General features: G+C 44.2%; 2 protein-coding genes across 18 annotated transcripts in view; one reads left to right on the top strand and one right to left on the bottom strand.

The window, feature by feature from the left end:
- Positions 1-14,096, top strand: part of FHL1 (four and a half LIM domains 1) — a 33,794-nt gene extending 19,698 nt beyond the window's left edge. Inside the window, exons 1-6 of one of the 4 annotated variants that reach the window (XM_069811454.1) lie at positions 657-680; positions 9,727-9,908; positions 10,646-10,823; positions 11,339-11,508; positions 12,094-12,280; positions 13,094-14,096. In XM_069811454.1, coding sequence (XP_069667555.1) covers positions 9,753-9,908; positions 10,646-10,823; positions 11,339-11,508; positions 12,094-12,280; positions 13,094-13,251 — 849 coding nt within the window. In that variant the 5' untranslated portion in view covers positions 657-680; positions 9,727-9,752 and the 3' untranslated portion in view covers positions 13,252-14,096. Of the gene's footprint in view, positions 1-656; positions 681-732; positions 889-9,726; positions 9,909-10,645; positions 10,824-11,338; positions 11,509-12,093; positions 12,281-13,093 lie in introns of those variants that run through there. The other 3 variants (XM_069811451.1, XM_069811452.1, XM_069811453.1) reach the window with 3 other exon arrangements.
- Positions 14,097-14,898: 802 nt separating this feature from the next.
- The window catches only part of MAP7D3 (MAP7 domain containing 3), a 47,738-nt gene continuing 35,445 nt past the window's right edge, over positions 14,899-27,191 (bottom strand). For 13 of the 14 annotated variants that reach the window (XM_069811440.1, XM_069811436.1, XM_069811437.1 and 10 more), the window contains 7 exons: positions 23,573-23,708; positions 22,264-22,444; positions 21,010-21,114; positions 20,691-20,744; positions 19,780-19,873; positions 19,130-19,328; positions 16,773-17,999 (listed from right to left, as the gene is read on the bottom strand). In XM_069811440.1, coding sequence (XP_069667541.1) covers positions 17,690-17,999; positions 19,130-19,328; positions 19,780-19,873; positions 20,691-20,744; positions 21,010-21,114; positions 22,264-22,444; positions 23,573-23,708 — 1,079 coding nt within the window. In that variant the 3' untranslated portion in view covers positions 16,773-17,689. Of the gene's footprint in view, positions 16,362-16,772; positions 18,000-19,129; positions 19,329-19,779; positions 19,874-20,690; positions 20,745-21,009; positions 21,115-22,263; positions 22,445-23,572; positions 23,709-27,191 lie in introns of those variants that run through there. The other variant, XM_069811435.1, reaches the window with a different exon arrangement.

The following is a 27,191-nucleotide window of genomic DNA, read 5'->3' on the forward strand; positions in this document are numbered from 1 at the left end:
GAGCTTTGGGGACGCCTGAGTAAGGAGGACAGAGGCACGAGCCAGTGCCCTCCATAAGCCACGTGCTGGTGAATGAGCCCAGCCGTGCTGTTAGATGCTGGAGAAGCCCCATCGTCGTGAAACCTGGCTGTCCAAGTGCTGCTGTTCAGGGACTTGCTCGCTTTGAACAGTTAATGCCTTGAGCTTCCTTAGGGTAAAAGCTGGAGGAGGACCAGGTACAGTAGTTTTACTGGCAGTAAAACTTCAGCGTGACCCTCATGTTGAAGGCAAGTCTAACCTCCCCCGTGAAGGTATATTCTATTACTTCTGTGGGCTGTCAGCTCGGTCCCCAGGGGCACAGCCCGTGTCCTTTCTGGGCCCTACAGCCAAGGGACAGCCCTTTGCTGGTTCCCGGGACCACAGCCCCTCTGGCCCCCGTGGGGCTGTGAGCCACTTTGTCCCTTCACCAGAGGCAGTGCAGAATTAACATTGAGTCTGTAATTTAGCTGAGGACTGTTACGAGACACAATCTACCTCTAAAGCCAAGGCCAAATAGTACTAGCATGGGGTCAAGTTCCTGAGGCACACTCTGCCTTTGGGACTAATTTGGGTGCTGAGTAGCCAGGCAGGTATTTACATGTTGCCTACAGAGCCCTAGAGGTCTCTGGATCCTATTCTTCTCCCTTGGATCACCTAAAATGGTAAGAATTTTCAAGAGGGATTAAGGTTGTGATCTCTGGGGAGGGGAGTGGACATCTGGTAGGAGTCCCATCCATATTAATAGCCTCCGTTTAAATGTATGTTATCAAACGGGGCAGCTCCTAATCGGCCAAGAGACTGTGAACTCTGTTACCTAAGGGGCTGCTGGTGACTTTGGGCTGCTAATCATGGCTTTCCACAGGCACACAGGTAAATTGGATGTGCTGCTGGGCGTTGTGGGAGAAGCCCTGTGTACGCAATTTCTGGTAAACAGGGAGGAAGGTATTGCTAACAGGCTCCTGCACCAGGAAAATAACACATTTGAATGCACTCTTAAGCCTAGGCGATCTGCAGCTGTAACTAATGATGGCAAACCGGTTTATAATCAGCGTGGGGGACTGGTGCTGGCAGCATGGTGGTGGTTTCATCTATTTTGTAAAATGCTTTGGATGGTAAGTGCTTGCGTATCTGCTGCTGTGGGAAGGCTGGGGCTCAGCTGTTATTTGAGGAAGACTAGGTGAAAATATGGGATGCTGCTGCTTCTTGCAGCAAGCTTGCTATGGCTGTTATTGCAGCGAGCAGGGGAAACCCATAGCAGAGGGGAGCATGCAGGAGCCTAGTGAGTAAACCCGGATGGTTTGCACTGCTCTGGTGGGAAGTTTGTGGTTACTCCCTCTTCTCTGTGTTTGTCTTGGAGATCAAACAGGCTGAACCTCACCAGTGATAGGAAAATGTTAACTTTTCCTTCCCATTAACATTGACAGGAATCTTGAGAGTATGTTTTGCATGGCCTCCACGGCATGCAGTTGTGTTGTGTCTTCCCATCCGTGATTAATTTCCTTTAGCCCTCCAATTCCAGACAGTTGAAAGCTCATTGCAATTTTTAAAAAGGTTATCTGATTCTTAGAAGCTAACCATGTTTGTGTGTGTGTCCAACAAGTATTTACGGCCGTAGATCACAAATTACAATGGCAGTGCAATTGCATCTCTTGATGAGACATAGCCCAAGGGGTGGACATGCCTGGGGAGAGGGTGTCAAGTTTGGGGCACAGCTCCCATGGGCATCAAACCCAGCTGCCGCACACCAGGAGCCAGGGGACAGTGGTGCTCATAAGACACGGTTGGGAACATAAAGCCTCTTCAAAACTGGAAGGAAAGTCACAGCATGCTGTTCAACTTCACACTCAGCCTCCCAGGACAAGGCACGAGCATGAGGCTTCTTGCATGGCACGTAACTACTTAGGATTTGCTTGTATGATGCAGATATACGTTATGCAAGGTACCTTTCTGAGTAAAATCTGACTTCTGTGGTATAATTTTTAAACATCTCAAAGGTGTTTAAAAAGAGCAATCCATTCAATTAAAATGTAACAAGACATTTTTTAACTTCAGCCCACAAGACTGACCGATGCTGTAGCATCCTTTCATTATATTCCCAGCTGTATCTTTGTTTTCTTTCTCATCTTCCCCAGGGAGGTGTTCTCTGGGGCAAGGACCCATGGATTTGATGTTGTGCTGTAATATAAAATGCTGAAGTGTCCTCTGAGCAGATGCTGCAGTTGGAGTGCTGCCACCAACAAGTTATAGTGTCCGCTCCCACACCCCACAGGGAGCCCCACTCTCCGGGACAGCTACAGTGGGTACCGTAGTGCCTGCCCCAGGGGGGTGAATCCTCCACAGCAGGAGAAAGGCTCACGTTTGGCTCCTGGGGGCACCTGGGCACGAGAAGGGCATCCAGCTACTGAGGTGGGGGCAGATCCGTGCATAGCTGGGAACATAACTGAGGAGTCTCAAAGGTCAAAGCTTAAGGCAGCCACGCAGCGAGTTAGCTATTGAACAGGATTCTTTTGCTTTAGCTGATTTGGTTAGTTTTGAAAGGTTTGGAATTCACTGCTTAAACTCTGCCTAAGTGCTCAGCCTTACTCTAGGCAGTGGTGCTGTGCACACTGGGAGCCTTGTTAGCATTAGCTGAGCTCTGTATTAAGTGCAAAAGGAAGCCCTGAGGGAAGAGTTTGCAGGGCTGGAGCAGTGTGTTTTTTTAACAGCACATCCCTACTTCCCTGGGGAACTGTGAAGATTTAATAGTGATTGGGATGTGCTCAGACATGGTGGCAATAGGACCATAGGGAATGCTTTTGGCAACCGCCTGAGGAACTTGGAGCTGTTCTTGTTCTAAATAAAGAAGCTTCCATTTTATCAACAGACTAATTTTTGAATTATAGAGTATGAGACTCGCACGTGCCCCAGCCTGGCAATGGGAGAGCACAGCTCTCCACTTGTTACTGCCAGCCCTCCCAGCAAAAATGACCTGCAAATTATTTCTTTCTTTCCTTTGACTTTGCAAATGTTTGTTGTCCAGCACAGTGTGCCAGTGACCTTGAGGTGCAGTCCTGAGTGTCGCTTTGCATTTCAGATTAATGGGACCCTCTTTTAAGGGTATTCCCTGGTATTTATAGCAAACCATGCGACATTGCATAGAGGAATGCTGAGAATAGTAACTCAGGTGACAGACCAGAGGATGCCAGGTTCTGAGCTGAAATAGGCAGGTGTAGCCAAGGCCTGGCAGTGTGGGGGCTGAGCTTGCTAAGAAAAATAAAACTGATGAAGAGTCAAAAAGCAATTGCTCTTTTCCTTTCATATTGCCATAGAATATGCAGCTTGTGTGTGGGGCAGAGGGTTAACACCTTCGTCCTAATCTCCTTTTCCAAGTGGCAGGATAATCCGTAAAGTTGAAGTACAGTTTCCCTGATTGTTTTTAGAGACTGCACTTCAAGTTCTTCCTTGGTGGTTTATCACATTTAAACATATTCCCTAGAGACATTAACACATATCCTGTGCTAAGTGCTTTACTTATCAGCTATGCTTCAGGTCCTTTCGCTGAGTGCTTCGGTTCCATTTGCTGTGCAAACCACTGCGATGCTGCCTTGCGGTATGTAGCTCGACTGAACTGGGAGGAACCAGCCTAGGGGAGATGGGGAGACAGGAACCGACGGGAGAGACAGCGGGTTGTGTTAATGCAATAGCTTTTGTGGAGTAGCACTACTTAGGTCCGTACCTTTTCCATCCCAAAGCTTGCCATGCTGCAGGGTGCAGAGAGCCCTGACCGCTGGCTGGGACAGCCCTGTGACTGCTCCACAGCACGGTGTCAGTTTGACTTGAGGTGCGTGGAAGCCGGTGGGGCCCAAACATTTGAGGTCTTCAAAAGATGGAAGGCATAGTTGTGCAAGGGCTGAGGAGCTGCTTTTGAAAAGCAGCAGATTCTCTGGGGACAAGTGGCTAACTGGCACCTCTGTGGTCAGGTAAATGTTAGGGTTGAATTCCAGTGGGTCTTTGTGCCAAATACCCTGATACTCGAGAAGGCCACAGGTCTGGCCAGCCGCCCTCAAGCTGTAGCCAAATCCATCAGGGAGCTACATTTAGACAGCACCCTGCCAGGGCTGGTGGGAGAGGGACACCTTGCTTAAAGGAGGATTAGTTTCTGGAAGTATTGGTGGATTTTTCTTGAGCTCTTATTTTTATTGAGGGTCCTCTAGGCTATTTAAGGATGAGCATGTACTGCACCTACCCCTCTCCCCAGCAGCCTGCGCTGTCTCTTCTCACCTGCTTCTCTCCAGCAGAACATCCTCTGCACATGGATGTCAGCCTGGGCCAGAGAATAGCTTCAGTCTGTCCCTACCTTTCCTCTGTTTTCTAAATCCCCTTGTGTGGCCCCAGAGTCAAGCTGAAATGGGGTTTGGATCAGTGCGTGTCCTCAGGGTACGTGATTCTGCTGGGATTAAACAGGAGACACTTGACCAGGCTGTTCGCTTGGAGACACTGTAGCCTGGTGTAAAGGCACAGCCAAAGAAACTGTGTTCAAACAACTTCCAAGCTAAAACAGCTGTGTGTACCACTGTCGTTTTAAGCACACCACTGTGAAAAGAAGCACAGAGGTAGAGCGCTTACGGTTTTAGTGGTTAGTTTGTTGAGTGCTTACCCTGAGCGCAGAGTTTTGCATTGCTGTAGCGTGGTTCTACCGCTGATGCGAATCCCTCCTGTGTGCTCAACAGCTGCTGCGCAGCTTGCACAGGGAAACTATGCAGCATGCACTAAAATAAAGGCCCCAAGGAAGAGCGAGGAGTCGTCATGTTTTTTCCATATACCCAGTGTGTCCTTAGTTTCATGACTTCCCTATTTTCCAGACAGCAAAGACAGGCCAGGGTTAATATACCTGGAAGCTCTGGAAAGTTAAGTTGTGGGGATGTGGTGCAGCCGGAGGGTGAACAGGTTATTAAGGAGATAAATATCTCCAAACCCATGATCTGCTGCCAGCCAGGCTTTAGAAGATTTATTTTTTTTATGGAGCACAACAAATTTCTGTTCTGTCTACCTTCTGTGAGAGGGGACAGGACAGCAGTAGGATACTAAGTGCTTCTTCCTCAGGGCAGCAGAACTCTGAGGTATCCATGGACATTTGCTCCGATCTGGAAAAATGATCTGGTGGTCCCAGCACGGCTGCTACTGCCACAGGGCCCCACTCTGCCACAGACTGGTGGCTTTTGGAGCTCTCGTGCACCAGCCCCTGGGTGGGCTGCTCCCGTGGGAGGGTTGTAGGAGATGGACTGGCTGACGAGAGCTCTCGGCACGGTGAGACGGGTGAGCAGAGATCATGAACAGCCAGCACGTTTCTTGGCACAACATGGTCAGTGTTTGCATCCCCATTGCAGGCACGGGGGATAGAGGTGCCTTTCCGGGGTCTGGATCAGGGTAGGGATGACACCACTGAGGGCAGAAAGCTCCTGTAAGAGCTGGAAGAAAATTCATGCCCCAGCCTATGTATGAGAGGGACTTTTTGGTCCATGAGATGGCATGAGGCAGGTAGAAGTTGGCCTGTCTGCCTGCACAGCCCAACTCCTGGGACTATCAGGCGTAGTGTTAATTTGTTTGTGGAGCTCCAAAGCTGCTGTGATAAATGTGTGTCTCCTGTTAGCGCGTCATGCGTTACATGGGAACACAAGCTTATGTTACTCCCTGAGCCATATGTTCACGATCACGTGTTCTGGCTGAAAGCAACCCTAAACCCAAGATCAGGAACGTTTTGATACCATTTGCCCTGGACTCTGTGCAATTGCATTTCTTCTAAATAAAACCCACTTGCTTGATAAAGCTCTGCAAAGCTGGCCGTGGCTCACATAGTTTCCATGTTTCCCAACTGTTTATTTGTTTCATTTACTTGAACCGGTACAAACACAACCCTTGGCGTAGTTGTCAGCAGGACGTGGCCGTCTCCTGACCTTGGCAAGGCAGCATTTCCAGACCTCGGTCCCCATAGAGTGCAATTCCTGCCAGCTTGGACTCCAGCCTGCTTCTATAAGTTTTAGGGGAAGGGTGTGAACCCAGCCCCTACCTCTGCTGCAGCCTCCCTATGTGATGCTCCTCTCCAGGACTCTCTGTCTTGCCTTCTGGAAGAGAAATGCTCCAACTTGTTCTGGCCTGATGTTATTGAAAGGGTGACAAAGGGGAGACAGTGAGATGGCTTTTGGATTTTAAAATCTCCAGAGTAACAGTGTGAGTCCAGTCTCGTGTCCCAGCATCTTCCACTGCCCATCCAGCAGCTTCCTGAGCCCAGAGATGAGGCAGAAGGAGAGCTCTGAAATAGCAGCAAAATGTTCCTTTGCAGGCAGGCACCTCCCTGGGCTTTGCACATGGCTGCGTCAGGGCTGCTCATGGTGTGCTGCCAACATCACCTTCCTCCAAAAGGGGAAAAAAAGAAAAAGGGGGGTTGGCAAAGGAGATGGTGAAGGCAGCAGCCGCCCCTCGCTTCTTGTTGCGGTGTCTGGGCAGTGCCAGGAGCTGTTGGGTTTGATGCGTGCTCTTCTGGCGAGGTGTGCTCGCTCCGGTGCCTCGGCTGCAAGGCTCCACTCCGCTCAAAAGCGGCCGCGATGCTCCATCAGCCCCGGGGGCTCCTGTGCCAGCGTGGGGATTTCTCACGCCGACAGGTTGGGCCACACAGTTGACGGTACATCTAGAATTACCAGAGTGGGCAAGTGCCCAAGAAAAAGCTGTGTAAACAAGTCCTCGTGCCGTAACAACACGGGCAGTCCTGCCTGCGCGGCAACCTGCGGCTGAGCCCAACGGGGTCCCGCTGACTCTCCCCAAAAAAACCCCCAACCCAAGCCCTGTTTCAGTTTATAAAGGTGCTGTGCTGGGGCTTGGAGCAGCAGGGCTGTAACGAGCAGCCGCTGAGCTCCATCAGGAGCGGGAAGCAACGCAGCCCCTCAACCCCAGGGCTTGGGAGCTTGGTGGGGTGGTCCGAGGTGAGGCTACGTGATGGAGGTGCTAACGGCCTCCCCCACCTCACAGCTGGAAGCAGCAGCAATTTATGTTGCCTGACCGCATCCTTCTCCCCTTCCTGCTCCGCTCTGGCGCTGCAGCTCTATCGGGAAAAGAATAATTAAATTTCCTCTTGGCAGCCCCCGTTGCCAGACCGCCACTGCATCTCCTGTCCGGTTGCTGACGGTGCAGAAAGTTCAAGGCTGTGTCGTGGGTGGGTGGCCGTGCAGGGGGGAACGGGGCTCCGCAGGGCTGGGGGCTGCGGGGGGGAGGATGGAGCTGCGTTTTGGGGACCGCACGGGCTTGTGTAAGCCTGGCAAGAGCTTTTGCAGCTCCCTCGCAGGAGTGTTGGTGGCTTCCTCTGAGGAAGGGCGTTGGGGAAACGGAGGGAGCCGTTAGCAGAACTGGTCTGGGAGGCTGAGACGGGGCGTGCAGGCTGGGGTGGGTGTTTGGGGAGAAAGCGTGAGCATGTACCGCCAGCCAAAGTGGAAAATCCTCCGGGCGAGAGCCCCCACACCCACTGATGTGCTGGCTCCCTGGCCACCGTGGAACATCATGCCTTGGCAGAGCCCTGCTGGCATGAACCGAAGAAGTATCTTTATGTGTAGAGAGATCTTTTCTTGTTTGTTTTTTTTTTCTTTTCCTTATGACTTTATATGTGAAAGCCCGGTGAAAAGAAGCAGCTGGAAGCTGCACAACTATCCAGCACAAAAGGCCTCGGCGGGGGCTGCAGCTGGCTAGAAACGTGGAAACTATTCTGCTCTGCTCATGGTTGTCGGTGACTTCTGCACACAAATTATGCGGCACCTCAGCCAGGACCTCGCCGAGGCCTGCAGTGGGCCTGGCCGTAATGAACTAAGTGGCTCTCAGTGAGTGATTAGGTACCGTTATCCTTGCCTGATGTGAAATATGTAAATAAAACAATCTAGTATCCTTCCTCTTAGTGATGGGCCGGAGCCCATCCTGCCTCTCTGTAGGCAGAAATCTAGCGTTGGTATCTCAGATGGCCGTTAAGGGAACTGAAAAGATTTGTGTTACTAATGCATTGCTGTATTGGGTTTACACGGCAAGATTCTGGTAGCAGGGGGCTTCTGTGAGAAGCTGCTGGAAGCTTCCCCCATGTCCGACAGAGCCGATGCCAGCCGGCTCCGAGACGGACCCGCCGCTGGCCAAGGCCGAGCCCATCAGCGATGGCAGTAGTGCCTCTGGGAGAACAGATTTAAGCAGGGGAAAAAAACTGCAGCCAAAGAGAAGAGTGAGAATACGTGAGAGAAAAAACTCTGTGGACACTATGGTCGGTGAAGGAGGAGGAGGAGGAGATGCTCCAGGCACCAGAGCAGAGATTCCCCTGCAGCCCGTGGGGAAGACCATGGTGAGGCAGGCTGTCCCCCTGCAGCCCAGGGAGGTCCACGGTGGAGCAGATCTCCACCTGCAGCCCGGGGAGGACCCCACGCCGGAGCAGGTGGGTTCCCGAAGGAGGCTGTGACCCCGTGGGAAGCCCACGCCGGAGCAGGCTCCTGGCAGGACCTGCAGCCCCGAGGAGAGAGGAGCCCATGCTGGAGCCGGTTTTCTGGCAGGACTTGTGACCCCGCGGGGGACCCACGCTGGAGCAGTCTGTGCCTGAAGGACTGCAGCCCGGGGAACGGACCCACACTGGAGCAGTTCATGAAGAACTGCAGCCCGTGGGAAGGACCCATGTTGGAGAAGTTCATGGAGGACTGTCTCCCATGGGAGGGACCCCACGGTGGAGCAGGGGAAGAGTGTGATGAGTCCTCCCCCTGAGGAGGAAGGAGTGGCAGAGACAACGTGTGATGAACTGACCGTAAACCCCATTCCCCGTCCCCCTGCACTGCTTGGGGGAGGAGGGAGAGAAAATCAGGAGTGGAGTTGAGCCAGGAAGGAGGGAGGGGTGGGGGGAAGGTGTTTTGAGATTTGGTTTTACTTCTCATTACCCTACTCTGATTTGGTTAGTAATAAATTAAACTAATTTCCCCAAGCTGAGTCTGTTTTGCCCATGACGGTAGTTGGTGAGTGATCTCTCTGTCCTTATCTTGACCCACGAGCCTTTTGTTATATTTTCTCTCCGCCGTCCAGCTGAGGAGGGGAGTGATAGAACAGCTTTGGTGGGCACCTGGGGGCCTGCCAGGGTCAACCCACCACAACTGCTTACACTAACTGTAGTGGCAAGCACAGCGCTTCCCGGAGGCAGGGCAGCCCCTGCCCTTGCTGAGCTCCAGAGCGCAGCCAGGAGTTGGCCCACACGGCCTCACGCTGCAGCCCGCATTTTTCTGAGACTTCGTGGTTACTTCTCTCTCTGTGTCCTAAATGGCAATTCGTGACCTGGGAGGGGACATCCAAGCTGCCTTCTTTAGCAGGTGTATGTTTGTGACTGCTGTGACCAAACCCAGATTGTCTATTGCACCCAGCCTCCCTGAGCAGGATGGTTTGTTAGCCTAACCTAGACCCTGAAGACAAAGCTGGAGACACCTGGAAAATGCCAGTGCAGTCGGTAGAGAGCTGTCGTGTTTTATAAACCACTGAGCTGCCTGATAGAAAAATTGCCCTAACAGTGCTGGCACCGAAGCTGCTTTCTCTACCAACAAGCCCTTGAGGAGCGTGACACCACCACATGCTCATTGCTGAGCCATCTTTCTGATACTTATTTGCATAGACCTGAGAACCTGAAGCACTTATCAGGGCTTCAGTGCTGTAACTTCACTTTCTTTCCTCTCGCAGGGCCTGGCAGTTACACCGTGGGCACCATGTCGGAGCGCTTTGACTGCCACTACTGCCGTGACCCTCTGCAAGGGAAGAAGTATGTGCAGAAAGAGGGTCGTCACTGCTGCGTCAAGTGCTTCGAGAAGATCTGTGCCAACACCTGCATTGAGTGCAAGAAACCCATTGGAGCTGACTCCAAGGTGAGTGCTGAGCAGTTAAATGGGTAACGAGAAGAAGACAGGCAGCTGCTGATAACCCTCCCATTTGTTTTCCTGGCTCTGGTCTGTTTGTGAGCTTCTGTGTGAAAACAAGTTCTGTCGTGAGTCCTCGGGCTGATGGGCCATGTGCTCCTTGGGCAAAGAGCCAGAGGCTCTGGGGCACTGCAGCAGGACTGCTCATGACAGGCTGCTTTTGCACAGGAGCTTATTTCACCATCTAGATTCAGCCACATGAACTGCGGCAGACGCTGAATTGTCCTGAAGAGAGTACTGCAGGTAATCCAGCCCGCACAGGACTTGCAGAAAACTCATCTTCTGGGCAAAGCACTCAGCAAGCTAGGGTCTGATTTTTTTGTCAGCTTGTGAAATGTTTATTACTTCATGTTCGTGGCAGTAATAATGTACACCTGAACTAGAGGGAACTTGACAATCAGAGAAGCCCCCACTTACAGAACTTCTAATCTCAAAGCTGTTGGTTTGAAGCATCTTCTGCTACCCTGAAAGTCCAAAATGAATGCGATTGTGTCCGTGAGTTTGGTTAAATGTCCCTCCCTTAACTGCTTGCAGATGAGCTGCACTTCCAACCACTGAATGCAGAGATGCTTAGGAACTAACAAATCTATCCTCAGCTGCCAAGGCTGATGAGACAGTAGCTTGGTTTTAGGGCTGCTCAGCAAGAGAGAAGGGCTTATTGCTCACTCTGTTTCTGTTCATTTCAGGAGTTGCATTTCAAGAACCGTTACTGGCATGACAGCTGCTTCCGCTGCTTCAAGTGCTATACGTCCTTGGTCAACGAGCCCTTCATGCTAAGGGAGAACAACAAGGTTTGGTGTAGCAACTGCACTGCTGCTGAGGATGCGCCCAGGTGTAAAGGCTGCTTCAAGCCTATTATTGCAGGTACTGGTGCCAGTGATAGGGGTACAACTGCCCAGTTCTGATCTAGGGCAAACCCATGACGGTTTGTCAAGCTGTGGAGGCTGTAGAAGCTGCAGTTAGGGGTACAGTGGGCATCATAGTGGAAGGCTGGAGCACCACAAAATGGTGCAAATTTTGACTGTTGCTCTCACCTGTCCATTTTATTAAAGTGTTGAAAGGCTGCTTTGCAGTTAACCCTCATGCGGATAGCTTACTCTAGCAGTTAGTCTTAAACCATTTCTACAAAAAGCTCTGCTCTGTAAATCAAGGTCCTCTTCTCAGATAGGCTCAGGCACCTGTCCGACTTTAAGAAAATCTAGAAGGCCCTGGCTAAAGTCAGATATGGAAATTAACAGCTTATCCCTTGTCCATGTTACAACTGAATCCTGGGCATAGGTATGGACACATCTTGCCTACAGGCATGCTACATTGCACAGGGTTGGGAGTTTGTCACAAGCCTGAAATCCCACATCACAAGTTATTTCTGTCTGTTGTAGGAGACCAAAATGTTGAGTACAAGAAGATGGTCTGGCATAAGGACTGTTTCACTTGCAGCCAGTGCAAGAAAGTGATTGGATCTGGGAGCTTCTTCCCAAAGGGCGATGACTTCTACTGTGTCTCCTGCCATGAGCATAAGTTTGCCAAGACCTGTGCTAAATGCAAGAACGTAAGTCTTTCCACTTTGCAAAGGCAGCTGCCAGAACTAGCCCTCACATGTCTTTTGGAAGCTAGGAGAGTAAACCAGTAGACAGATCATGGTGAAGCTGTACCAATGCTTATGTTCTTTCCTTGAGATACTGGCACAAACAGCTAGTGCTATAACAACATGAGAGAGAATGGTTCTTTCATGTTACAGTACCTGAGCAGGGGCTGTAGGGTTATCTGATGGCAGCTCTGCTGAAATCAAGTGGGCACCGGCCTTGCACTTGCTTTGGGGATGGTTTGAGCTCTCTAGCAGGTATTGTATATTCAAGCAGTAAAACAGTATTTTATAAAATAGCTGTTTTACAACTTTTGCAACTCATTAGTGTAGAATTGAAGAGTCAATGCAGGTGAAATAAACCATTATGAAAGCTCCAGGCATGCAGGATTTCAGGCTTGAGGAACTCAAGTGCACTACACTATTTAATTTTAATGAAAATTTCAAGAGATCTTCTCTGTGACAAAGCCCTCCTACCTTACACCCCATGCCTCCATCACCTCTCTTCCTCCCTACTGGTTCTGAAATACATCTCTGCTCTTCGCCTCCTAGCCCATCACTTCTGGAGGCCTCACGTACCAGGAACAGCCTTGGCATTCAGAGTGTTTCATTTGCTCCAACTGCAAGAAGCAACTGGGTGGGAAGCGCTTCACAGCTGTAGAGGATCAGTTTTACTGTGTTGACTGCTACAAGGAGTGTGTTGCCAAGAAGTGTGCTGGCTGCAAGAATCCTATTACAGGTATGTTGGATTAAATGCAGCTTGAGGGCAGTGGGTGCTTAAGGTCAGAACAGCAATCCCCAAAGACATGCAGCTCAGAGGCTGCTAAAACCAGAAGCAGATCTAGTATACCAAGCCCAGTCCCAGCAATTTACATGTGATCTAACTATAAGCCATGATAAGCCACGTGCTCTTGCTGGATGAAGTCGGAGTTAGTAAATGAGCTCTTTCTTTACCCTTTGCACGCCTCAAATTTACCTCCTTCAAAAAACTTCCCCAACTAGAACTGTTCCCACCTCTATCTTAGTTTGGGAACCTTAAGTCTACAAGAGAGCAGCGTTTTATTGCCCCAAAGTGACATTTGCTTTGCTTCCGATTTACATGTAATGGTTACTGGATTGCAAAGCTCAGCCCTGAAATGTGGGCACTATCCTGCCAGTCCCATGGGACTTGCATTCCATTCTGCATTTTAGAGCATGGATCTAAGCCCGTAGCAACCAGGTAGGGTGTTTAGCCCAACCTGTCTTTGCTTTACATCTTGATCTTTCCTTCAGCTTGATTGTTTCCTGGAGAAGGGATCCAAGGAAAAAAGCTTATCGCAGAGACAAGCCACACAAGCCTTATGCTAAGCTGCCCGCTTCTCCAAGAGCAGTGATACTAAGCAGCAAACAATGTGGTTCGGTTGCAATTCTTGCTAGTATTTTAGGCACACAGATACGGTCTGCAGGACTAGAGAAGCACAGGAAGCAGTAAGAATGGGATCTGCTGTTTGGTGGGCTAACCCAGCCAAGGGAAAAGCTACTATCGCCGTCCTATAATTGTTTTCTCTCCTAGCAGGATTTGGAAGAGGAACCAGTGTGGTTAACTACGAAGATGAATCCTGGCACGATTATTGTTTCAAATGCACAAAGTGTGCCCGTGGTCTGGCCAACAAGCGCTTTGTTTGCCATAATGGAAAAATTTACTGTGCTGAGTGTCCCAAACGACTGTAAGGAGCAGACAGCAACTGCTGTAAAATGGATTTTAGAGCCCTGCTTTCCAAAACAGTCCTGGTAAAGGAGCAGGTTTTTGCATGTTAAGAATTTTAACTTTTTCCATTTTAGTATAAAAACTAAAGTAGCCTCAATATACTGGGTTTGACTTTTGAAGCTCCTGCAGTACAAAAGCATGTAGCATTGCAAAAATCTAACTTTGTTTCTGAGTAACTCTTAGTGTAAAGGCTTGAAATGCTGTTAGATTTAGCATTAGAGATCCACATACTAAATAATCTGTGTGTGGCTTAAACTAAAACAAAGCTAGTTTTAAACTTGTCTGGTATACGTTTAAGCTTGGCACTTACTTAAATGAAGTGGGTTTGACAAGGCATGCACCTCAGAAACAGAGATGCAAAGATTGCACCTGGTATCAGAGAGATCCATTATTATGCTTTTACAAGTACATTACATACATCATCACACCATTAATAGCAGCTCTATAATAAATACCTTAGCTTACCCTACCACACCAAATTGCAGCACGTGTATGGAATGGCTTCATCTTACATATAACAATGTTTTGGCAATACAATTTAGCTCTAGTTAAGTTTCCATAAACTTTAGTCTTGATTTCTGCATGGTTTGCCCAAAAGTTTTGCTCATCAGCTTTTTTTACATCATTGTTTAAACGAGGCTGTCTCTATACAATTATTAATCCATTAACAAGAAGTAAATCTTTCAACTACAACAAAATGCACAGGCATTTAGAATTGCCTTAAAAATAGCTCAGACAACGATAGCTCTCCTATCATGTCAGTGTATGTTTTATGATTTAATAAAAATGAGACTAGTGCCTGCTTGGAGTCCTGCAGCCTGGAAAATTGTTTTTTCATTTTGCCATCTTACACAGTTGACACCTCTTATGGCTGGGCTACCACAATCAAGTCTCATACATTGATACTGGCAAAGTAGAGTCAGCTGTTCTGTCATAGCACCCTTAAATATCTGAGGACCAAAGCACCAATTTCCATGAACTAATTATTAAAAAAAAAATATAACTGACACTGGACCATCTGCCAGAAACAGCCTGTGTGAAAAAGCCCTTTGGAGAACATATGTACAGCCACTGTCCATACACAGATCTACTACCCTTCAGTAACCTGAATGCTGGTTTAAGAGGTTTTTTTTTCCACAGTAGTGAAATATAGAAATACTTATCAACTGGATGCTGCTCCAGTCGTTCCCTTTCATTCACAAACACCTACCAGAAACAAAGAACTCTTTTAAGAAAAACAAAAGGCAGCATCGTGCTGTATTCTTGGTGATCACTGCTCCACCGTGGCCATGGAGCACTGCTGGACTCACCACTAATATATAAAGATGCTGGAGCTAGAAGTAAAAGGCAAAGGCTTTTAGTGAAAAGCAAGTGAAAGACTTCAACAGTTATGAACATGTCATCAGCATGTACAAACACAGCAAGGTCTGAAGGTGTTAGTACAAATACCTTTGCAACCACACAAATGCAATTGCCAAAGAGGCTACTAGTTTTGGGAACCTGCACTGTGGAGTAGTTAGAGCAGTACCAGAGTGCATCTCAAGGCAGGTCAGCATGGCAAGAGGTTGGAGCCTCCTAGCAAGGTAACGTTTAGCATTACAGAAATAAAGCATTGTTCAACTGCAAAGTTTATTTAACAGTGCGCACATATTTACATAGAGCTGTAACAGACCATTCAACACAATATCGGCACAGAAAAAAAAATATCGGCATCTTTTTTGTTAGAATGATTGTCTCTGCCAGAATGAAACAGCTATCATACAAAAATACATTTTTCCTTTTACCTAAGGCACTGCTCTAAAGTCTAAAACAGTTCTACTGTATTCTGAATAGCAAACAGCAAGAGTAAGAAGGCGGAGGGTTTCCAACTGTAACTGCAATGTCAAGGAAAGAACACATGTAGTTCCAGCAAAACCATTTGCATTTAACCACTGAAAACACAGCTGCCATTTGGATGATTCACTTGAATTGAAGTATCAGCCAATTGTTTATAGCAGGATTTGAGACAGCTATCCTTTAAAGTAATCACTTATCCAGTATATCTGTTACAGGAGACATAAGAACAAGACTCCATTATTACTTTCAGTAGCAATTTTCAGAAGATGCTTAGTTAATCTCTTCATGCTGTAAAAAGCAGGCAAGTTTAGGTTAAATAGATTACTTAATGCAGGCTTTAGGGGAAGGGAAATATATATGCAGCTTGCAGCCACTGTTATAAAGCTAGAATAGGAACACTTAGAATAATTAACATGAAAAAAACATGACTTCAGTGGTCTAATACTGTTATGTACACAATAAAATAATACTTCCATAAGTGTAGATAAACTTAAATAAGTAATTCAAAAGGAAAACACTTTTAAAAGCATGACATGTTAAACTGCACTATGACAGACATATCTAGGTACTCAACATTTTTGTGCATATGCTGTAAAACGTTTTGATGTTTGCCAGTAGATTAAAACATATTAGCGATGGTACAAAACTGCATTTTGAAACTGCCAGTATTTTCACATTAGAAAATAAGGAGTTTTTCTCGTTCATTCAAGATTGAAGATATTAAATTTTGCATTTTTAAATAGCACATGAACCAACAAGCAATAGCATTTTTCTAGAATGTTACAAAGGGAGTTCAACTTTAACACACACTGAATGAGTCTTTTATTTCATCAAGTGCCATTTTAGGAATATGCAAAATCTGGCCAGTAGCTAAGTGGGGAGCCTCCAGTGGCACGTTGCTGTACGTGATACTGATACAAAAATAAAAAAAAGACTCAAACAGATTACTGTCAAGTCTGTAAAAGGGAAACAAGTGATATTTGAACAAGGAAGTCTTATCTAACAATTACTAAACGAATGGAAAAGGAACATCAGCACAATAGTTTCCCTGAAATGTTTCAAGGTGCAAATCAGAAGTCTGTCATCCCTCCCCCTGGTGTTTTAGGTTTTTTGCAAACATGAAGATGGATAAAGGTAAACAAGCAGCTTTTCAAAACAAGGCCTTCGGTACTTGATAAAACACTGGATTACTGAAGTGCAATCAGATTATTTCCAGGTCTCTCTAGTGTTCACAGTTCTGTCCAAAGAGCAAAGAGAAGAAAACATTTAACCATCATAACTGTGTGTATGCCACATACGTCTATCATCACTGTCAGAGTCTACATCCAGGCAGTGAGCACAGAACCACTTGGTTGGTTACGGTCCAAAATCAGTACAGTAGCTTTTCTTTTTTTATATATAATATTAGTTTCCAAAGTTATGTAAATAATTCTTAAAACATATTATGTCTAAACACTTTCAAGTTCAAAATTAAAAGGCTTCACTAAAAAGTTAATGATTTTGATCAGAACAAAATGTGATCAGCAGTATCACATGAAACCCGTCTATTCCCATGGTCCAGTTAGTTGTGGCCTCAAGGAAAGTCTCAATGAGTCCATGGGACTAAAATTCACAAGACGCAGAGTGACAGAGGAGACTCAGGAAACAGTTCAGTCTAGAAAAGTGCTACACTTTAATAAAAAAAAGTGCTACACATCACTTAAAGAAAACGTGGATAGCAAGTCTTGTTTTTTCCACTGCCATTCGTTTCAACTGTTCACACAGTCATTTATCTCATGGAAAGAGATCTCCTGCTGTGAGTACGTCCATTTGGGGTTTAGCTCCAACACCAGAGAAGTTTAGTCTTACGTAAACTAGCTTACTGAAGCCTCTCTGACACACTATGCTGTACTGCATCAGGGTTTGGCTTCTCAAGTACATGTGGCTTCAGATGCAGCCCTCCTTCGTTCAGAAAATTCAGAATATTGTGTGTGCAGCTTTATTACTCCTCCCAAAATGTAACACAACTGTCTGTGGAATTTAAAGTTGGTGTTACCCCCCACTCGGTGAAGTGAAAGACTATTCTACAGTAAGTAGAGAGGACAGCTAATACCTTGCCAGAGCTTGAAGAGACCTTGTAAGATCATGCAGGCCAGCATCAGAAAGTTACAGAACATGCCTAGGAGTGGAAAGGTCTTGTCTGTAGAGTTACATCAGACACCTTTTAAAGTGTTAGCATCTTCAAAAGTAACATGTGCCACTTAAGACATCTTAGAAGAAGCCTAAAAATACAACAGATGGGCTTGAGTGCTGGTAGGAGATACAGGAGCTTCACAGGGGCTCAGCTGTGTCTTTGGAAGAGCCTTAATGATGGGCCTTAGCTGCTGTCTAGAGCAAGTCCCTAAAAAGGCATCAGTTGGTGACTCCTTTTGACAGAATGCAAGTTACAAGCACTAAAGAAACAGCTTTCCCTCCGGCCTACACATTGGAAAAAGTGCCTTGAAAATGAGAAGCTGAAGTTAAGGCAAGGAGAGTAATATGCAAGGAAGTTAATTACCTAGCCAGAGGAAGAGACAGATAGGGAAATCAGCTTGGATTACCTGATGAAGCATCTATAGGTTTGGTCAATGAATTCACTGCACCATCTTCCTCAAAAGCCAATTTGGGACTAGAAGGTATTGTAGCAGCATCATTCAAGTTTTGATTACAGTTACCAGCAGAGATGCTGTCCGAGCTTAGTTTGGTTGACTTGGAATGTACTCCAACGTCAATAAACTCCTCAAAAGTCCACGAACCAGATTTTCCATTAAGATTCTGAATAAGTCCAATTGTACGATCAGCTTCGTTAACACCCAACTTCACTGAGTCATCGATAACCATTTCTTCTGCAGGATGGCTAGGAAAAAAAAAAAAGAATGGATGCTTATATTACAGTTTCTGCATGTTTAACCTTTAGACTGATTACAGGCCAGCCAATTAGCAGTCTGCATACTTTGCAAAGCACTGAATATCCTGAATGGCATTCCCAGACAAGCTCCTCCGGCTGCCACGCAGATGTCCCCTCCAAGAGCCAATGGGGAAGAACGACTCACCAACATACAGACACTTTTTACTATACTAATAGCTCTCAGGTAAGGTATGGCTCCAGATATTTGATAGAAGAAAGCAACAAGTTTAAAGCCCTGCACCATTAAACCCCTGTTTTAGTAGTGTGCATTTTTCCTTTTTTCCAGTTAAGACTTTTTAAACACAAAACTAAGCCTCAGAAGACTAGCAATATTTAAAACATTAAAAATCTAAACCCAGATCAGAGTGATCAATTTTGATTCATTCTTAAGAAAATCATGAAAATGTTTTTGTATTCCATCACTGGAGGAATGAGATTAATTTATTATCACTTTAAAAAAATAAGAGTTCACAATGTCGTTTCTGAATCATTAGCATTTAGATGAGCAAATGGAACAAGCATCAGAGGACAGACTTTTCTAGTAGTAGATGGAAATGCTTTATGTTCAAAAAGATAAAATTTGAAATACTAAAATTCCCATTAAGGGAGGCTTTTGTGTTGTATCTGGTGTTTCAGCACAATTGAAACTGTTCTAGACCTTTCTGTATGTTATTCTTTCTTTTCAGTGTTGTTCCCCTCCCTCTTGTTTAACATTGTTAGTGAAAAGAACTGCTAGCCATTTCAAGGGAAAAGATTTCAAGCCAATGCCGTTCTTTATAAGTAACACTGCCACATTGCTGGCTATCTGTCTCACTTCTTAGCAAAGCCAGTACTGTTAACATGGTGCCATCTAAACAAACAATTATCCTGAACTAACTGCCTCTGCGTGAAGCAGTAAACTGACAGCATGCGCACACCACATGCCTGGAGCAAGCCAGAGAAATACCACAAAGCTAGCGGGGTGCAAAATTCGAGGCAATGCTACATACAGCACTAAATTTATTTTAAACATAGAGAGATATTCCTTGTGTGACGGATTAACTGCTCTGACAGTAAAGCAGCCACCTACACAGACTCACCTGGAATCCTTTAATTCAGTAACAAGAAGAGACCCTTCATCACTTTTCAAATCGCCTCCATTCATGAACACTTCACTGGCCTTCAACTCTGACAAATCTTTTTCCTCAGATTCCGTAGAGATCAAGCTATTCGCAGTCTCTAAACAACCCTCTGCCTCCCCCTTGACTTCCTGGGCTAACTCAATGCCATTTAGCTTTCCTGAAAGTGTGGGGGAAGAAAAAAAAGCAAGAAAAAAATAAAAATAAAAAAAAAGAGCTTCAGTAACAGAATTGCTATTCTAAATGAATAAAATACAAGTGCTAAAATGACCTTTCCTAACCAAAACTCGAGGCACTTGGCTTCAACAGATTCATTTCTCTATAGACAAGCTGCCTGTAACAACATGAAATTTGTTTTCCATCTTTAAAAATACACTCATAAAATGAAAGCACGCTGCCTGCATTTCACTCTCAAATCATTTTTGCATTTAATCATTTTGACCGTCTCTTGTGGTATGGAACAGGCAATGATCTACTGAGCCTCCCTGGCATTTCTGGGACTTGTGTCTCAGACCATCACAATGCTATTATGTGAGTGACCTTTTTAGCAATGCTTAAACATCACTGAGACACTGACTGCCACTTAGACCTGACTCATCAAGTTTCCTTACCTGGTTGATCAGTCTTCTCAAGACCCAACTCTTCCTCCTCTTCAATATCCTCTGCCTCCATAGCCTCAGAGGCAGACTTCCCTTCATTCTGCAACTGAATTGCCGGAGTGTTATTTGGAATAACTCATTACCCTCTAGCTAACAGGACAGTTGCACAAATGGTTCAATCACAGCTCCCATGCCAGGGTATTTATTCTGTGCCCAGCAGTAAGGCCACACTAGTCCAAAGGCTAACAGACAATCAAGTCACCCAGCAACACATGCTCTGCTGAGCCAGAGCCTGTAAAGAAATATGTGGGACCCACTTCCATCTCCTACCTATGAACTATTCCTGAGTTCCTTTTCCCCTCATTTCTCCAAGGTGTGTGCTAACTATTTATTCATTTTCAGCTATATGAAGACTTGGGTCTTTGAATGTTCAGAGAACAACAACTACTCCTGAATACAATATGCATAATTTACCACAAACCTTAGGTCACTACATTTAACAAAAATATATCCCAGTTTACTGTAGCAATCCAGGGGGGATCCAAAATTTGCTTTAAGCAAACAGATGAAGCCAGGAATTTAAGTTTTCTGGGGAAAAATAGCCCCAGAAGAATGCATACAGTTCAAAAAAAAAAAAATCTAACCAGTGGCTTTTTTTTAACCAATCTGCAAGTGATAACGCCAGATCACATTGTTTCTATATGCCTTGAACAAAAACGCATCAAAGACTTTTCGTCAGAACAAGCAAAGCAGAAGAAAGTGTGCAATGGGAAGCTACTGAAAATTACTCTGGTGCACCAGGACTCTGCACTTCACATGGAAGCCAGTTTGAGTAAGGATAAGAGAGGAAGACAGGATACAAGGCAAAGCCTTCTCTGGCAAGGGCCTATTCTGTCATTATACAGATTCAAACAAAAAAGTACCTTGGATTCGTTTTGATCTGACTTTCGTGTTCTTTTCATTATTTCTTCAATTCTCTGTTAAAACGGAAAATAGTTGCAATGACATACAGAACTTTATATTTCAGCACTCTGGTTTAAATTTTCAGCAATCATAATTATTTTCATGTTTCATAAATTTACTACTTTATTCACCATTTTAAAGCTCACAAGCCAGAGTTGGCTTTTAGAAAACCCCCACACTACTTCTATTTAAATGCATCTAAGACAGTTTGCCTGTTCAGTTTAACACTTCAACCGCTATTTTAGGCTGAGAAACCTCTCTGCTTCCAAAACAGTATACCTTTTTTCTTTCAAGCCTTTCCTGCATATTTTGCCGCATAATTCTCTCTCTTTCCAGCCGCTGTCTTTCAGCCTCTTCTTGGGCTTTTGCTTCAGCTTCTTCTCTCTGAAAATAAAACAAAAAGAGAGCATCCAGTGCACAACTCATTCCCAAGAGTCAAAAGCAGAGCTGTTACAGAGATTGTGGTTCAACACAGACAGGAACATCAGACAGTTGCTACTTAATATTACCATACGTTGCAGCTAAATGCCAATTACCCAGCTACTGACATGAAATATATATTACTATGACATTCAGAAACTGATCTGAAAAGAAAAACGATGTGCATGGCTATATTGTGATTATGCAAATACTCTGAATGATGTTGAGCTACCCAGCGTTCAAACTATACTTCAGGATGAAGATCTGTCTAAGAAGGATAATTTATAAAGTAGCAAGACAGCAATTAAATTTTAAATGTGGCAAGGTTAACTTAAAAATCTAGGCAGTCAGGTATTACTGCCAAGATACTTGGTACTGATCATCTTCTGTTTCTTCCATACTGGAAAATCTTTTCTAGTGTGACCAGAAAGAAAATAGAAGCATAGTTAACACTGAATAATTGTTATAAAGTCAAACAAGCTTTTAAAGAAACAGACACATCAATGCTATCCATAAAATACAGCTCTTTAGACACAAAGAATTCAATTGTAAATTTGCTTTAATTTTCAAAATTAATCTCATTTAAAGAAAGTCCACTTTCTGCAAAACAGCTTCCTTCAGTTAGAAGGATGCCTTTGTAAAGGTACACAGATACTAGCTGTGGAAGACTATTTAGCAACCAGGAAAGCAGACTTGGAAACACTACCAAGCTTTCTTTTAAAGGAATCAGAGCAAGCCAGATGACTTTCCAGACAGACCACCTCCTTATAATCTGTAGCAGTAAGTTGGTAAAGTGGGCTCAGTACAAATATTTTACATGTGCAAAATGGCATCCCAGATGGCTAAAAAATTCCCAAAATACCTGCTTCTGCCCCACACTTGAATTTATCAAATGGGGGGGAGGGGGGGGGGGCGGGAATCACATAGACTAGGGCAAGGAAAGGACTTCAAGACATTCTCAAATCCATCTCAGACAGGATGAACTCTGCTTTACATCATTCCTGACAGAGATGTGTCAAAACTGTTCTGTGAAAGAAAATCAAAGACAACCCCCTCGAAAACACGTCAGCAGCTTGTATGAGGAACACAGCTGGAGCCTACAGATAAGCAGACCTGGTGTTGAAGCTCTGCAAGTTTTTCCTGCTCTTCCTGTTCTCGGCGGATCCTCTCCTCTTCAGCTTGTCTTTGTTGTTCTTCAAAAGCCAGTCTCTTTTCTTCTTCCTGCTTGCGGAGCTCCTCCTCCCGCAGTGCTTTTTCCTCAGTTGCTCTCTTGGCAGTTTCTTCTTCTCTGATTCTAGTGTTTCCAAGATACAGATTACTGACTGGATATTTATTTCTTTAAAGTGTGCATGCACATGAGACAGACTAGGAAAGCAAGGAAGTTCTAAGTTATCCAATCACAAAATAACTGTAAAGATATTCTCTGGTGTGGATTTACAAATGCCACCATCCAGACCAGTCAAAGGAAAAAGCAGAGTAACTTGGAAGACACTATGAGCACATAAATGTTCTTTGCTGATTAAGTCAAGGTCAAGGCAGGTTGCTCCAATAATGGAAAGTTTAACTGAGAACTTGATTAAGTGACAACTATTTAATAAATACCACCTGCATCCAGGACACAAATGAAGCTTTTAATTACTGTCAAACATAAATTTAGTTGGATTTCCTAAAAGACTGTTTCTTCTATAGTCTGAAATCCAGAGATATACTGGAGGTGTACACTGCTAGATCATGCAGAGATACACAACAGATCTGATGACATATTTCTGATAAAACATCTATAGCAGACTATATGAAAGTTTACGACAGCTTTATACCCGTGACTGGAAAACAGACAAAATCTGATGTTCTATCATGTTCACAGAAGCACAGACAGGTGATCCCTTATCTGGAATAAAGTTAGTCAGCGCAAAGTTAAGAATTTATTTTTAACAACTTCTATACAGTGAACCAAATGTATACTGATTTATCACTTTGAATTACTTGGCTGCAACATTTCTGATCCAGATTTCAGATCACTAACATGAGATTTAATGTATCATCAAAACACTGCCTGAGTTCATCAAAGGAAAGTTTAATACAGAGAGGTTGACTATTTCAAGACAAATACAAACAAAACAAATATAAGTGGTGTAAAAAGCACATTCTGGTTTTGAAATAAAAGCACTACTGGTGACTGGAAGAAAAAAGCAGCAGTGATTTGCACAGGGACTATGCAGTACATATATACTGAGATATAGATTAGCAATACACACAGCAACCTGTCCTGTCTCAAATGGTGCTAACGTCTGTCTCTGCTTCAGGAACTGCATTAAGATTTACAGGAACTTAAATTAAAGCTTAGGAAACATATACAGCTGGAGTGTCCATTCCAATCACACCCCACCACTGGAAGCATCCCTCCCTTCTCCTGAATTGTTACCTTTCCTCTTCCTGTCTCTGAATTCTTTCTTGGTCTTCACGCTCTCTTTGCTCCCGTGCTAGACGTCGTTTCTCTGCCAAGATTTTAGCAGCTTCTTCAGCTGTGGTGGTCCCTGCTACTGTTTTGCTACCTGATTCTGCAAAGGTTAAAAGAAACTGCTGTTAAAAAGCCCCAGTAACTTAAAATTAAAAAAGATGTTATCACTGTAAGCTGAGATTTTTCTTTTGGCCAACTGACCCACTATCTTTTTGATCAGTGCACATCATCTAAGGGCCCACAAGAGCCAAAGGGGAGCCCTAAAGAAATGCAGAGCCACAAGATCTCACTGACACTGAAATAACAACTAATTTCAACTATACTGATCCAGCCATATTCCAGACGATCCAGTTAAAGATATTCTCCAATTACCATAGTACTTAAAAACACGTTTCTGAAAAGACACATTTATTCTATAATGCTTACAAATACTTAAAAGAAAACTGAAAAAAAATACTGCTTTAGGAAATACACTTAACTTCCTTCTAATAAAACTGAACGCACATGACCCTGAAGAGGAAATATTAATTTTTTTTTAATTTCTCTTGTTTCCTAACATAAATATTCATGCCTTTATATTTACAGAGTATCTTAGGGTGCAAATAATCATCATTTTATCTGGCCCTGAAGGCACATACTAATGACTTCAGTAATACCGTATTTCTACACATTTTAGCAACAAATCAATTTCCAATATACATGGAGATCAAAACAGCTCCAACCACCAGGTTAGCAGATATTTGTACAGTCCTGCAGTTTATGTTTCTTCATGTCCTGCCTGGTGGTATGGTGTCTGAACATCAGAGATACTATTATAAATTAACATCAGCAAAAAAACCCCAACCCTTGCCATCCAGTTGCTCTCAATATATATTGAAAGAACTCTGATTTTTATCAGTTATTCCCGCTCTCTAGAAATATTACTGTTTGAATGCGACTTAAGAACGCATGATCTGAATATTCAGAGAATTAGCTCTTGGTGTCAGTAGAGCAATAGCAACATAATGTTGGTGAGGACCTGCCTTTCTTCTTTTTAATATTTCACAAATCAGCACATATATGTTTGCTTAACATTTATAAAGCCTTCAAGTCAAGGTAATTTTGATGAACAATGACATCAGGGTTTGATCAGTTATTTTGCCTCTGACCTAAAGACAAATCATTCAAAACACAATGCCATCATTAGGAACTTTAATACCTCAAAAGCTGCTTAAGCCTCATGGACACATAATCACTACCTGCAGCTGTAGGGCATAATTACACAGAGTAAACCCTCAGCAGCTGAATCATGGCAGTGTTTTGTGCATAAAAATTTTTCTTGCAGTCCTAGGAAAAGCATTCCAGCACTGATGGAGTGCAGTCACAGAGATGTTTTCTAATATTTAGATTTATCCAATGCTGAAAAAGAAACACCTCCCCAGAACAGACATTGCTTCTGATTTGGGCAAAAATGCAGTCATGTTGGTACAACCAAGAATCAGCCACAACAGTTCCAAATCTGAACTCGGTCAAAAGGTGTCCTCCTCCTCCTCCTCCTCCCTGAGCAGGAGAGACCACTCCTTTGCAGTTGCAAGAATCGTTAGCAGAATCTGCCTACTCAAGATTCGCACGCGCTTTTCTTCCTATATTTTACAACTTTATGTTTTATTTAAAGAAAAGAAGCGAGGGTTCACTTAGTATTGCCAGTATATAACCATGAAGAAATCAAAATGCCTCTCTTCTCCTCTACTACTTGAGTGTCTTGCCAGTTTAGACTAGTCAATTTTTACAGCAGAGGCCATCTTCTGTTGTGCACTTGCACAACAACCAAGGCGGCAGTCCTGTTTTAACACTACTGGAATCTCTGTTGTATCAAAATTGGTTGACATTTAATGTCAGGTTAAACCTATTTTCCCCCCTCAAAACTGAACCTAAATAAGACAACTTAATCCCCCGCAAGAAGCCTAAAAGTTTTAGGCTTTTAGGTTATAGGGTTATAACATGATAATGATAGCTTGAAATATGATGAATATCTGGTATTGAAAATGATAGAAGAAAATTAGTCACAATGATTCAGAACACCACAGATATGAAAAGAACAGGGGGCATAGAAACAAAAGAAAGGGTAGGAGACTTCCAAGTCTACGGGGGACCTTCCCATTGCATTTTCACTTTTGAAGCTTTACTGATGTTTTCCATGTGGTTACTTCAATAGTGCTTTCATCTCCATGCACCCTTCATACAGTTTGTTTCCATAGGGCAGGACACAGGACTTCCCAACATGATTGCTAACATGCCTTAAAAAGATTCTTCCAGCATTTTATACTCAGCTCCATTTTTGTTGTAGTCCCACTGTCATTCCTGGTAAGAACTGTCTTTTTCTCAAAGGACCTTTTTGTGATGGAAGGGGAAAGAGAGAAATAGGCAAGAGAAATGTCTCAGAACAATTGTAAAATGTACTATTAGTTGGATGGAGAGAAGATTCCAACGCATTTCAAGGCAAGTCATTTATTCACAATTAATCTAGGAATCATATTCCAAAGCCTTCGCTACCCAGATACAAAAAAGTGAGGCTCCATGATAGTTTATTACTTATCATCATGCATAAGGCGAGAGCTCATGAAGGAGCACTTCTTATGCTTTAAGTTGAAACAAGCCTTTTAACTCTCAGAGAAGCTGCGAAAGGCTGCTGCCAGAAACAACAACTGCTCCAAGTCACTGAAAAATAAAAAGCTTTTTACTGCAGAACAGTATATTTTAGTAGGAAGACACAAAAAACAAGACAAAAACTTGATTGCTGTCTGTCAGCAATGGGCAATCAAGTTTAGTTTGAAGGAGAAGAGATGGTATGAAGATACAAGTGCACGAAACTGAGATTAGGTTGAACCTACAAGACCTAGAGACTGATTTGCCACATGCCATTCATTGGTGTGCTCTGACTTCAGAAACTGGCCGGAATATGGTATTGCACCAACCCACAGGGTGAACTGCCTACACTGATGTGTAAAATGAAAATTGCCTTGAAAATTTAAAGCAACTTTTTCTTTTTAAGAACAAAGATTTTGCCTCACTTGGCCATATTGCAGTGTACCAAAACATTCAAAGAGATAAATGAAATCATCTCTATGTTGAAGAACATGCCCACTATTTCCTTATCTTCTATGTGTCAAAGAAAAAGAGCTTCACCCAGCCCCAGTACGAATCGTTACAAAGATGACTAGCTTGGAGATTAGCAATAAAATAAAATGGCAACAGATAAACTGGGTTAATACAATCCCAGAAGTCAGTGTAGAGAGGAGAAAGGTGGGACAACCAAGGAACAAGGACAGGTGTTCTTGTTCCAGAACGACTGGAAGATACAGAAATAGGACACATTGTTATGGAAGTTTCAACCAACTGACGACATTGATCACAAATGATTATGCCCCCTTTGAGGCATGCAAGACGTTTGTCACAGTAATGTAGCACATTGAGGGATGGACATTCTAACTGCAAAGATAAATGACGTGACACCAAAGACAGATGTGCAACTTCATACAGACATCCACATTTGACTATGACATCCAGGCTTCCTTCTAGAGGAACACATGCTCAAAGAACCGTA

Source organism: Haliaeetus albicilla, chromosome 23 (assembly GCF_947461875.1).
Source record: "Haliaeetus albicilla chromosome 23, bHalAlb1.1, whole genome shotgun sequence".
NCBI classification, from domain to species: Eukaryota; Metazoa; Chordata; class Aves; order Accipitriformes; family Accipitridae; genus Haliaeetus; species Haliaeetus albicilla.